The 11,509-nt window shown below is 37.3% G+C and overlaps 1 protein-coding gene across 1 annotated transcript in view; it reads right to left on the bottom strand.

Annotated features, from left to right (window-relative positions):
• Positions 1 to 2,874: 2,874 nt before the first annotated feature.
• map3k5 (mitogen-activated protein kinase kinase kinase 5) overlaps positions 2,875 to 11,509 on the bottom strand; it is a 75,739-nt gene continuing 67,104 nt past the window's right edge. The window contains exons 22-30 of the mRNA XM_080047624.1: positions 10,647 to 10,824; positions 9,987 to 10,155; positions 9,340 to 9,525; positions 7,793 to 7,898; positions 6,716 to 6,962; positions 6,194 to 6,306; positions 5,505 to 5,605; positions 4,964 to 5,040; positions 2,875 to 4,008 (exon numbers count right to left, since the gene is read on the bottom strand). Coding sequence (XP_079903750.1) covers positions 3,948 to 4,008; positions 4,964 to 5,040; positions 5,505 to 5,605; positions 6,194 to 6,306; positions 6,716 to 6,962; positions 7,793 to 7,898; positions 9,340 to 9,525; positions 9,987 to 10,155; positions 10,647 to 10,824 — 1,238 coding nt within the window. The 3' untranslated portion in view covers positions 2,875 to 3,947. The remainder of the gene's footprint in view (positions 4,009 to 4,963; positions 5,041 to 5,504; positions 5,606 to 6,193; positions 6,307 to 6,715; positions 6,963 to 7,792; positions 7,899 to 9,339; positions 9,526 to 9,986; positions 10,156 to 10,646; positions 10,825 to 11,509) is intronic.

The following is an 11,509-nucleotide window of genomic DNA, read 5'->3' as shown; positions in this document are numbered from 1 at the left end:
GCTTATTTGCCTGCTTGCACCAAAAGGCACGTTATGCATTAACTTGAACAGCACTGTGCACCACACAATAGTGACATGTCGATTACTCTATAGCTAGCACCTTTTCAATTTGTTTTTGTAATAAATCTAGGCTGTATAGGCCTACCTCTATCTATCTATCTATCTATCTATCTATCTATCTATCTATCTATCTATCTATCTATCTATCTATCTATCTATCTATCTATCTATCTATCTATCTATCTATCTATCTATCTATCTATCTATCTATCTATCTATCTATCTATCTATCTATCTATCTATCTATCTATCTATCTATCTATCTATCTATCTATATACAGTATATATATATCTATATATATATAGATATATATATCTATATATATATATACAGTATATATATATATATATATATATATATCTATATATATATATATATATATATATAGATATATATATAGATATATGAATCCCCAAAATAACATTTGTTTTGCGGACTTTTATTTTCAAATTCTTATTTTGAAAAGCTAACAGACATGAGTGCCGTGACTTCCTCTTTCTGAACGCGCATTAACGTTATGCTTTGATGTGCACTGTGCATTCGAAGCAGGAGGCGAGCCCCCTACCTATACCTTCTCTTCTGAGGTGTGTGTTGATAGCCTGCCAAGTTACCGCTGATAAGAATTGTGTCCCCGCCGGCCGGTGAGCGCGCGTGCATCAAACATATTAACCCTTCAATTTCACTCAAGTAAATTCAGAAGATCTTTGGATCGTTTTGTATATTGTTTTTTGGTAATTTAGTTTGAAAATTAGGTTTGCAAAGTAACAAATGGCTCATCCGCCAATAAAAATGCTTTTATTCTTCTGTGTAATGAACTGTAGCCTTTGTATTGCACATTTATAGCACTCTTCATAACACAAATCAAGGTAGCCTAAGAGGACGGACCAAGTAACACAGTACTTTGCATTGGTGTTGAACTGTTCCCTAATTTTTTTTCTTTGAATAAAGCCTAATGCTGCTAGTAAAATACCATACTCAATAGTAGACATGACATAGAATAATTACCTTTATTACAGTTTAACCAAATGTTTTAACAATAGGGTACAGGAGATATTTGAAAGCACTGCACATTAATTGAATGCAATTCAATAACATTTGTGTCAGCGAAACCGTGAATGTTCTCTTTTACTTTACATAAAAATTAATGCAGAAAAGGCACACATTGCTTCATAAAAATTCACCAGAATGCAGGAAATTAAGTGTTTAATGCTCAAAAATTTCTGGGGGGGACCCCCAGACCCCCACTTATAATGTGTCCACACCCAATGTTTAATTAAAACCTGTCCTACGACTTTGCAATTCATGAATTAGTTTATTTTAATAAGATTTTTGATGTTTTATCACGTTTTCCAATTGTCTTTATTTCTGATTTATTATGAACAATATATAAACTTGCAGGACACTAGCAAAAATTATTGGGTGGGAGAGAGGACACAGATTTGGGTCCCTCTGCCAAAAAATCTCACTCCAAACTTTTGGTGAAACTTGGCAGCCCTGACATATATTTCAGGGTGTTGTGCATCCCTGGCAATACAAAGTTTGGATCTGGAATAAACTGTTGAAGAAATATAGCTTTCGGAAAAAAAGTTGTCTTGTTGCACAACTTGCCCCCGGTGTGGTGTAAGTTGTGCGGTTGGAGAGAATACCATGGGGTAAATTGTGCCATTGCTATACATCTCATAAACTGTAATGCAAGACAAATCCATTAGACAATCACTTATTTAAGGTGTATTTAAATTAAATAAAGTAAATAGTTGACAAAGATTGAAGGACAATTTTCTTAAACAAGGCCTAGCAGATCAAATGGTTTTACCTGCAAAGCTCACAATGACAAAGTCACCATCATCATCTTTCTGGCCATCTGAACTCTCATCAGTGGTGTCGTTAAGTGGAATTGAGATGTCACTCTATTCTGAGCTACTGTAGACAATCACTTTCTTTTGGTGACCAGCGTATACAGCCAGCCATGCCACTGGCACAACTCTCAGAAATGTACTTTGCACTAGTTGCTCCGTGCTTGTGGAACCAACTGCCACCTGACAAATATGATTCCCCCTACAAAACTCATATGTACACCCTGGTGTTTCCTCCCCATTAACTATCTTACCTCTGCACTACTATCTGTGTTTATGTGGATGTATGGGCTTTACGTCTTTTATTTTGGTTATTGTTATTTTACCTTCATTGTTTACCTACTGAATGCACTATGTACAGCACTTTGGACAGTGCAAACTGTCATAAATGTGCTTTTATAAATACATTTTACTTACTTACTTACTTATAACTCAACTAGGCCCTTTGGCACAAATCACCCCAATCCCAGAAATTTGGATAATAAGCATGATGCAGCAATTTAGGGCTGACATCGTGCTAACTGTATAGACTCAAAATGTAGCATACCAAAGCACTAAAACATGTGTCAAATGTTTTCAAACTTGTCTATAATTGTTCAGACACAATAATCAAAAAACCTTGATCATGAAAATTTTACTTTGAAAGGCAAAACACAGTTTTTTTTAGCTTAAATGTGCTTATATCTAATTCCTTGTGTCTCCCTTCTTTACAGGATGAGTCAAATGGATGGCTCTTCTTAAATATGTGGTCACATTTCCAATTTCTTCCATGGTTTTCTAGAAACAAGGGGTGGCACAACTTCCAAAATGCACAATTTAGGCCACTCTCCCCTATAATAAAAAAATCTTACCATTTCGGACAGAATATTTCCAGAATATTTTTTTCACAGTTTCAAGATGATAAGCTTTATTTTAACAATATGACACAAACATCTTGAATAATTAGAGATATGAAACAAAACGGACACACTACTCATGATTATTTCTCCCCCATTTTTTGACATTATGTTTTTAAAATAATAATAAAAAAAGGTCAAGGCTCCTTCTTATGAAAGCGTTACAACATATGTACATTTGATTGAATGATCATATCTAGACAATCAAGATGAGCACAATGCTGTCAGTGTACAACAACAAAAACGGAGCAAATGATCTAATGCAATATTAATTACTAACTGAACATGATCTCATATGATTTGTGCCACTAGAAAATACAATACTATACAATTCATTTTTTAAATGTGTTCATTATAGACTCGGTCCGATCCACATGGAGATTTAACTTTGTATAATTCAATGTATCTTTTAAGTGCATAAAACGCTGTTCACTTATAATTCTATAACACAATATTTACATGTATCTGAAAAATAAAAATGAAGATTCGCATTATAAAAAAAAAAATATGAAAAAAGCCACAATTTAAATAAGTCTCAGTATTGATTAAAAAAACAACAAACCAAAAGAAAAAAACAGAACAAAAAAACAGGGCATGCACTAACATCCTTCAGATTACCATGAAAATTAAATTAAAAAATGCATTTAAATAAAAGTAGTGATAAAATGCCTACGATAAAAACATTAGTACAGATGATGTTGAATGTAGTATTTTGTATCTCAGGCTTGTATTAGAAAAACGGTCAGTCTCCACTTTTGTAAACAGTACATCTTGTAAAGTCTGTTGAAAAAATCAAGATTTATTTCAATAGATTTTCCTCACCAATTATAATTTCTAACGCACCTGTAACAAAAAGCTGTCCCATCAGTTATAGCAAAATGATTGGCACTTCTCAGTAATTGTTGCTTTTAAAGTGACCTTTCTCTTCCAAAGTCCTTTTTCTAATAACTATCAAAATACTCCACACGAGTGAAGTTTTTTTTCCGCGTGGGCTGAAAGCTGCTCCGCGTGCCCAGCAAACAGAGTTTCATCTCCTAATAGTCGAACTCTTATAAATACTGAGGTAAAGAGGAGAATACTGAGTTGTGGGGGACAAAGGTCCTGGCTTCTCTTGAGTGGTTGTCGCCACTTAAGGCCTCAGGTTGGCTTCTGCCTGTAGTCAGTGATGGCCTTCCATAGTTTACACAGGATCCCACCTCTGAAGGGGCAGAAAGAACAGTTGGTTACAATACACATCATTTTACCAACCAAAATAATACTTTTCAATATTTTTTGCTGTCTAAAATGTACAATTACAACATTTTCTAACACATTTTACTTTGGTTATCTTAAAAAACATTATTTACACTATGAACGTATCAGTTAACATGATGGAAAACCAATTGGGAAGATATGGAAATCATTTCCTTTATATCAGATTTCCCTCAGTACATAACAAAATATCTGAATAATTTAATGGATTAAATGAATGCAAAGTAGACCTGCAAAAGTGGCAGAAGATGAATGAAGGGATTCCTTTTATTTAAGTTTTTGCTAAAATGGACTCTTTCAAGATACTATGGTGACAATGTAGGCCTCCAGGAAAAAGGATTGAACACCCTCCTGTCACACCAGTCTCACTTTTTGTATTACAACAATATAAAAATACTGAGAAAAATACTTTCATAAATTTAATTTAACTTGCAGACATCCTGGAGACCGTCAATGCATGTGGTATGTTTTCTTTGATGCTACTTTCAGGGTGAGCCAAGAGCAGAAATAGCCAACACATACAGTAATGGCTTTAAAACAGGTTTGTATTAATAATGCAACATAATACATGTTTGCTGATGTGATGCTGAGAACTTCATGAATCAATATGTATTATGTTACTAGATTTAATTTTAAATGCCACCTCCAGAGCAGGGCCAAGTCAAAATCTCGCTCTTGAGCCCTGGAAGTGCAAAGTTGCCTTGTTCAAACTTAAAGTGAGAACAGGAAAATACTTGAACACAAACTACACTGTGCCGCTTCACTTCTGTGTTCTTGATATTTGGAAAGCTGCATTGTTTTTAGATGCAAGGGTCAGAGTGTCTTTTTTGGAACGTAACACTGAATACAGAAATGAGACTTAATGATCATCATGAAAAGAGAAAAAAGGGAAAGTTTACTACCTCAGTCTTAAACTCTTCAGATCGTCTCTTGTTACATCGTGGAGGACGTCGTTCAACGTGTACTCCTCTTTCAGTATCTAGGGAAACAAAATGGATGAAATGAGGACTGAAAGCATGCAACCAACTATACAGTTACATGAAATTTAGGCAAAGTTCATAGGATACTTAGGTTTTAGTACAATGCTTTTATTTTATGGTTTAAAGTAGCTACGAGGAGCTTTTAAATATTTCTGAAACAGTCTAATTTTTCCTCTGATGATCATAACTTACATGTAACAGCAAACGAGACCATCAGTGCCACACAACGCTATTGTTATATAGTTTTTCTTAAAGCTTGTTTCGGGGTACGCTCACCCAGGAACAACAGCTGGCACTACCGTTTTTTTTTTCAAAGGGGCCGCTAGGAAAGTTCCTCATAGCCACTTTTGTTGCAAAGCACAGAGTAAAATTGATTTAAAAAAAACTTCTCCATCTTGGAAAATACAGAAAAACAACCAGTCACAGAACGGCAATGTAATATGGAGGTGGAGCAGGAACTCACTCTGTCTATGGAGTCCTGGTCGGCACCGTGAAGCCTCAGCCAGCTGCTCAGATCTGAGTCTTCACGTCTGTCTGTCTTCTCACCCGACAAAGTGTGGATGTCTGCCAGAGAATATAGTGAACACACTCCTTTAGACATACTGGAGCCATTTACCCAACATAACACAGTACACATTGTACTGAGATAACCAAAGGTGCAGTGTGTAATATGGGTGTATTTTGGCGTTATGTAAAGGTCAAACTTAAAGATTTCTACGCTCCGTCTCTACCACTCACATGAGGAGAATTTACAGAAGCTACGGTGGCCTTCAAGAGCAAAAAGCCAGTTACTAAAGATGGCATCATCCACCACTGCCTCAAGTCTTTCCCCAATATCGAGTTAGAAGGTGAAAACAATTTAATTATTCCATAGTGCTTACTCTTCGTCTTCAAAGAAGTGCATTTCCCCAGGACACCCGCTATATATAAAAACGTTCTAGGTTTGTCCGTTCTTTGCTACTGGTGGAACATGGAGGTACGCCCCACTACTATGTTGATAAAAAGCGCTCATTTTAAGTAATGAAAAAACTTGATTTTACTCTGCACTTTTATTTACTTTGTGATTTAATTCTCAAAGATCAGCTGTGAATGGAAAGTGGAGTCTCATATCTACAGTTATAGTAAAAAGGTGAATGAGGTTGCAGCCCAGACCTGCGGGCTCTGATCGCAGCCTCAGTAGTCTGATCTCCTGCTCTCTCTCCTCCAGCACTTGTTGCAGGATTGCCTGGTACTCTCTCTCCTTCTCCAGAAGCTGCTCCAACAACCTGCAGAAACACAGGGAAACATGACGGAAGAAGTTATTGTCATTTTACAGAAAGTGATGCATAATTAAACCTTTAGTGCGTAACTTATTAATATAAATAAAAGTTGGTTAAATTCGAGCCATCGCCAAAAGAGTGGACACAAAGTTGATGAAGTCGATCAGCTCTGCAAAACTCTCTGTATGGCAGCGTTTACAAACTGAAAAGAAGTGTTTCAGTTGTTGATTCTACTGCTAAGAAAAAACCTGGACGTACCTCATATCGACAGTGTTGTTGTAATTATTTGGAATACCTCATTAACTTTAACAAAAGGACAAATGGAAGCTGACTAAAAGCTGTATGGATCCCATGCTGCTAAATAAAACATAAATAAAAAACATATCTAAATCACAGATTAACATTTGTTTGCTACCTGTTGGTCTCCAGCTTCATGCGGCCCAGCTCCATGCTGACAGAGCGCTGCTGTGCATTGTGGGACTCGTGTGAGACAGTGGAGCTGAGCGTGCTGACTCCCGACGTTGCCACGGTGTCGTCGTTTGTGGCGACGGTTGCTGTGCGGTTCTGGTGGGCGGAGCTTCTGTCGGGCTCAGCATCATCGTCAACATCCTGCTGGTCGGCCGGGTCGCTCTCTGAGGCCAGGCTGAAGTGAGGCCTCAGCTCTGAACACACACACACACACACACACACACACACACACACACACACACACACACACACACACACACACACACACACACACACACACACACACACACACACACACACACACTTTAGTAATTTAGATTGATGATCAATAGGATGGATTCATCTGATGGAGTTAGCTTCATTATGGAAATATGAATGAGTCAATCAGGTAAATGAAAGACGGATTAATCAATGATTTAAACAAAAACTTAATTGCAGCCTTAATTAAAGTGAAATGAGTAGCAGTGAGCAGTGTGGATCCATACTGTTTAATAGGCCTGTAGTAATTCAAATAAGCACAGCTTCAAGCTAGAAATAAAGTGGTTTTGGATCAGTCCTTTAAAAAAACCATGCTGAATGAACCTCAGAAACAATATTACTTCATACGGAGATATTTTTTACGGCTGAAACAGTGGAATGTGTTCTCAAATTTGGTGGCATTACAAAAAAAGACCCATAAAATAAGACAAGCTTGCCAAAGCATAGGTGTCCCAACGAGGCAATTTTGATTCAGTTTAGTTAAGTCAGTTTAGGGTACTGAGTTGTGTTTTTTTCTCTCATGACGTGATCATATTCCTTGGAAAAAATAAAAAAAATTGCCAGGTCATTAAACTACAGAAATGCTTAGTGTTAGTATTGGTGAGTTGTGCAGATGCAGATGAGTTTGGAATTTTTTAATCTCCTAAATATCTGTTTTTGAACCAAAAGCAGTGATTACTGCAGCTTCCAGTACAAGGGCATAAGTCAGTCAATGCTTCCCCGAAGGACCAGTGAAAATGTATTTAAAGTAGATCTGCAATGTTACCTGGCACCAGGATTGTGATGGCAGTCTGCACAGCTTTACGGATGATGTTGTCCAGAGCAAACATCCAGTGAGGCTTGATGTTGTGATTTCGCAGCACTTTATTCACCTGTTGAAGTGAAGAGATTCATTCTTTTACTTTATTTTCATACTGACATACATTTTACATAATAGATATATAGGGTTTTTCAAACTTTTTTATTCATTCAGGTTTATTTAAAAATGTCTTGCCTTTTTAAGAATAACATTCACTGTTATTCTTTTCCTTTAAGTCCGTTTTAATACACAAGTCTCCACAAAGGGAAGTATGAAGCATCATATTGTATTAATATACTATATTATTGTATTAAAAGATATTCCAGTCTAAAATATTGTCTCTTTGCACAACATCCTGGCACAACAAAACATATTGTGAATCTTCCCAGCTCTCCTTCTTCTACTTTTTGGCCAACAGGGGGCATCAGAGCTTCACCTTTCACCGGGGTTATGCAACACCCTTTTCAAATATGAAAACAACCACTTGCTCTAGAGTCATTTCATGTGTATGCCCTCATTTCTGAGGCGGAGGGCAGATCAGCTCTATAGCAGATTGTGTATTTACAGACACCGACATGTTCCCCTTTCATCGTTGCACTTAAAAGGTTACAAGTATGTCACAGTCATCCGTCTGATCTGTGTGCAGTCAGGAACATGGCAGCCTGCTCATGTCAAATGATAACCGTTATACTGAAGTCTTCAGCACCCACGGATAGAAGACAATCACAGGTGCAGGAGAAACATGTACACTATCAAGTGATGAGGTGAAGATGTATTAGTTATTTATTCTATCGTACTTCTTCGCCTTCCAACAAGTGCATTTCCGCAGGTCACCCACTATATATAAAAACCTATATGGCCATTAAGTTTGTCCATTCTGTGCTACTGTAGAAACATGGCGGTGCAACGTGGCGGCCTCCGAGGAGGGTGCCCCTCTCCTATGTAAATATAAAAGACTCATTCAAAGGTAATAAAAGACACAATAACTTGTATTTTCAAGTGATAATACACTAATTAAAACATATCTATGAATATTATATTTAATATTTACCAAGCCTGTTGTGAAAAAATAATTTCTACACACTGCACCTTTAATGGAAAGGGGAAAAGCTAGAGAGTAGAGAAGGGAACGACCTGCAACAAAGGTCGCCGGCTGGAATCAAACCTGCGACATTCCAATTATGTGGCATGCGCTGTCACCACTCTGCTAGCAAGGCACTCAAGTAGTCACATTTCTAATATTTATATCAAGAGTTCATAAACCCAATGGGATGAGATGTGATATGAAATGAAGCTGATATTTTCTTCTTGACCCAATCATTAATCTGGTTCTATAGGTTGTGTTTTGTGTTTAGAAAGAAGGCAACAATTTTGTAATTAATATTATTATTATTAGGCCTATTATTGTTATTATTATTATTATTATTATTATTATTATTATTATTATTATTATTATTATTATTATTATTATTATTATTATTATTGTTGTTGTTATTATTATCATGAATACTTACAGCATCCTGGAATCCAAAGAGCAGAACCTGCAGCTGGCTGATGGCGGTGCTGTCAAAGTCCAGCTCCAGTTTGAGTTGAGACAGTGTGTTGGCGATGATCTTCCGGTCAGCCATGCGAACAAAGTCAGCTAAACTGACAACCAGGGTGGAGATGTGCTGCGACTTCAGCTTCATCTCCTCAGAGCCCTGCAGGTGAGAGGGAGACAGTTAAAATGACAGGGAAAGGGAAAAGAGGTATTAGAGTTTTTATATTTACCGTATAGGATCCAATTTTTTAATTTGATTTATTTACGGCTTGTGACCATAATGCCATAGAGCACATAGATACAATAATAACGAAAAAACAATGGTGTACGACATGGTCAAATACAACAACTATTACTCAAACAGTTGGAGGACATTTTTCAAGAAAGCACCTATCTTTACTAATAACTTTTGGCCTATCTGACCTCAAAAGCAGAACTAATTAAACATACTGTAGATGGGCAGTTCGCACACAACTTTGGAAGGTACTTTTTCCTATAATTCATCACGTTTACATTCTTTACATTTCAAACAGGATCTGACATTTTTCTCCAAAACAATTGTCAACACAAAAGTGAAAGTGTTCTGAGGGATGGTATGGTGCGTTGTACAAACCAACCGACCTGTGTGAGTGCGTCCATGAGGTTGGCCACCACCTTGTCCCTGTCCTCTGTCAGTATCTGGTGCAGTGTGGCTCTTCTCTCGCTGTCCTTCCGCAGCATAAAGAAGCCTGAGTCCTTCTCATCAGGGGAGGGGGGCGCGCTGTGGTCCTCAAAGTTCTCCACTGGAATGCTGAGCAAAAACATTTTGAAAAAGCATTTTGGGTTTAGATCCTGTAGATGATGAAGTTGTCACATTTATAAGTTATAAAATCTATTTATTGTGAGTTAGTATTTTTTTTTTAAACTTGATTATTTTCATGCCACAGTAACCCAGCGAAATATGATGTTTAAAGTGTTGACTCCAAAATTAAAAATCAAAACAATGCCTGCAGTGTTTCGCCTTAAAAGCAGACTCGGGAAAACACTTGTCGTAGATATCACTTTTGGTCAAAATCAGTGAATGTCTCCTCACGATCTGCTATCTGAGCAGCTAGCAAAATGCCCTGTTACAGACCCTAGCTGTCTGTGTATTAACACCAGATTTTTTTTTTAATCAGTGAACACACAGTACAGGTAGTGTATTGTGAGGAGACATATCGCACTAATGGCCTTTCACCTTAGAATTTGACCACAGTGACCCCTGTTAACAAACACATGTGTCTGGTCCTCACTCATCCTAACCTGAGGAAGAGAGAGCGCGGGCCCTTGACGTCCCTCTCGCTGTAACACTTGACACTGGGCTTGAAGATGAAGGGGTTGGTGTTGAGGTCGTTGTCAGGGGAGACGGAGCCGTACTCACTGCTGCTGCTTGTGTCTTCAACCACCACCGGCACAGGCAGAGAAATGCTCCGGAGATATTCTGAAGGACACGGAAGAAGAACACAAGAAAATCAGAACCTTCAAAAAGCAGCTTCTTAAAATTGCAGCTAAAAAGGTTGGTACTATTAAACTTATTTTTTTCTCTATCTTTTTAGTTGTTGTTGTAAGTGTATATCCGATGTGTCTTTGTTTTATTGTAAGAAAAGAAGAAGCTTAAAATAAACACAAATACATACAAATCAAATAAAAACCTTCCCTTATGATCTTTCATGCATAACACTCTCATGTAATACTTTGCAGCAGAGAGGAGCATAAGCTTTTGTTCCGTAACAAAAATAAGCTTTGAAGAGGGTGATATTTAGTCAAAGTGCTGAGGGAAAATTGGCTCCCCTTTCAGAAAATCATCATATTAGGAGCCTTATCTGATGCATCTTGCAGTGAATTACAGCCATTGTATTATACATTATGAAACCATGCAGGACAACAAGATCTTTCAATCATTTGGAAAGAAATCATGTTGTGCAATGTCTATTTTGTGAGTTCTAGGAAAAAGGGCAGAGTCGTGCGAGGCAGGTAATGCCACTGGCAGAAATAAAATGAATAAACTGTAGCTTTAGATATTCTTCAGTAAAGCAGCTAGCAGGTGTTTTTACCTTGCTGTCATACAGATTACAAAGAGGCTCCTCTATTCTGGTAAATATGTCTGAAATAAGAAGAGGACAAGG

This window comes from Ammodytes marinus (genome assembly GCF_949987685.1).
Source record: "Ammodytes marinus genome assembly, chromosome: 19".
Lineage (NCBI taxonomy): Eukaryota > Metazoa > Chordata > Actinopteri > Uranoscopiformes > Ammodytidae > Ammodytes > Ammodytes marinus.
This window is presented reverse-complemented; position numbering and strand designations above follow the sequence as displayed.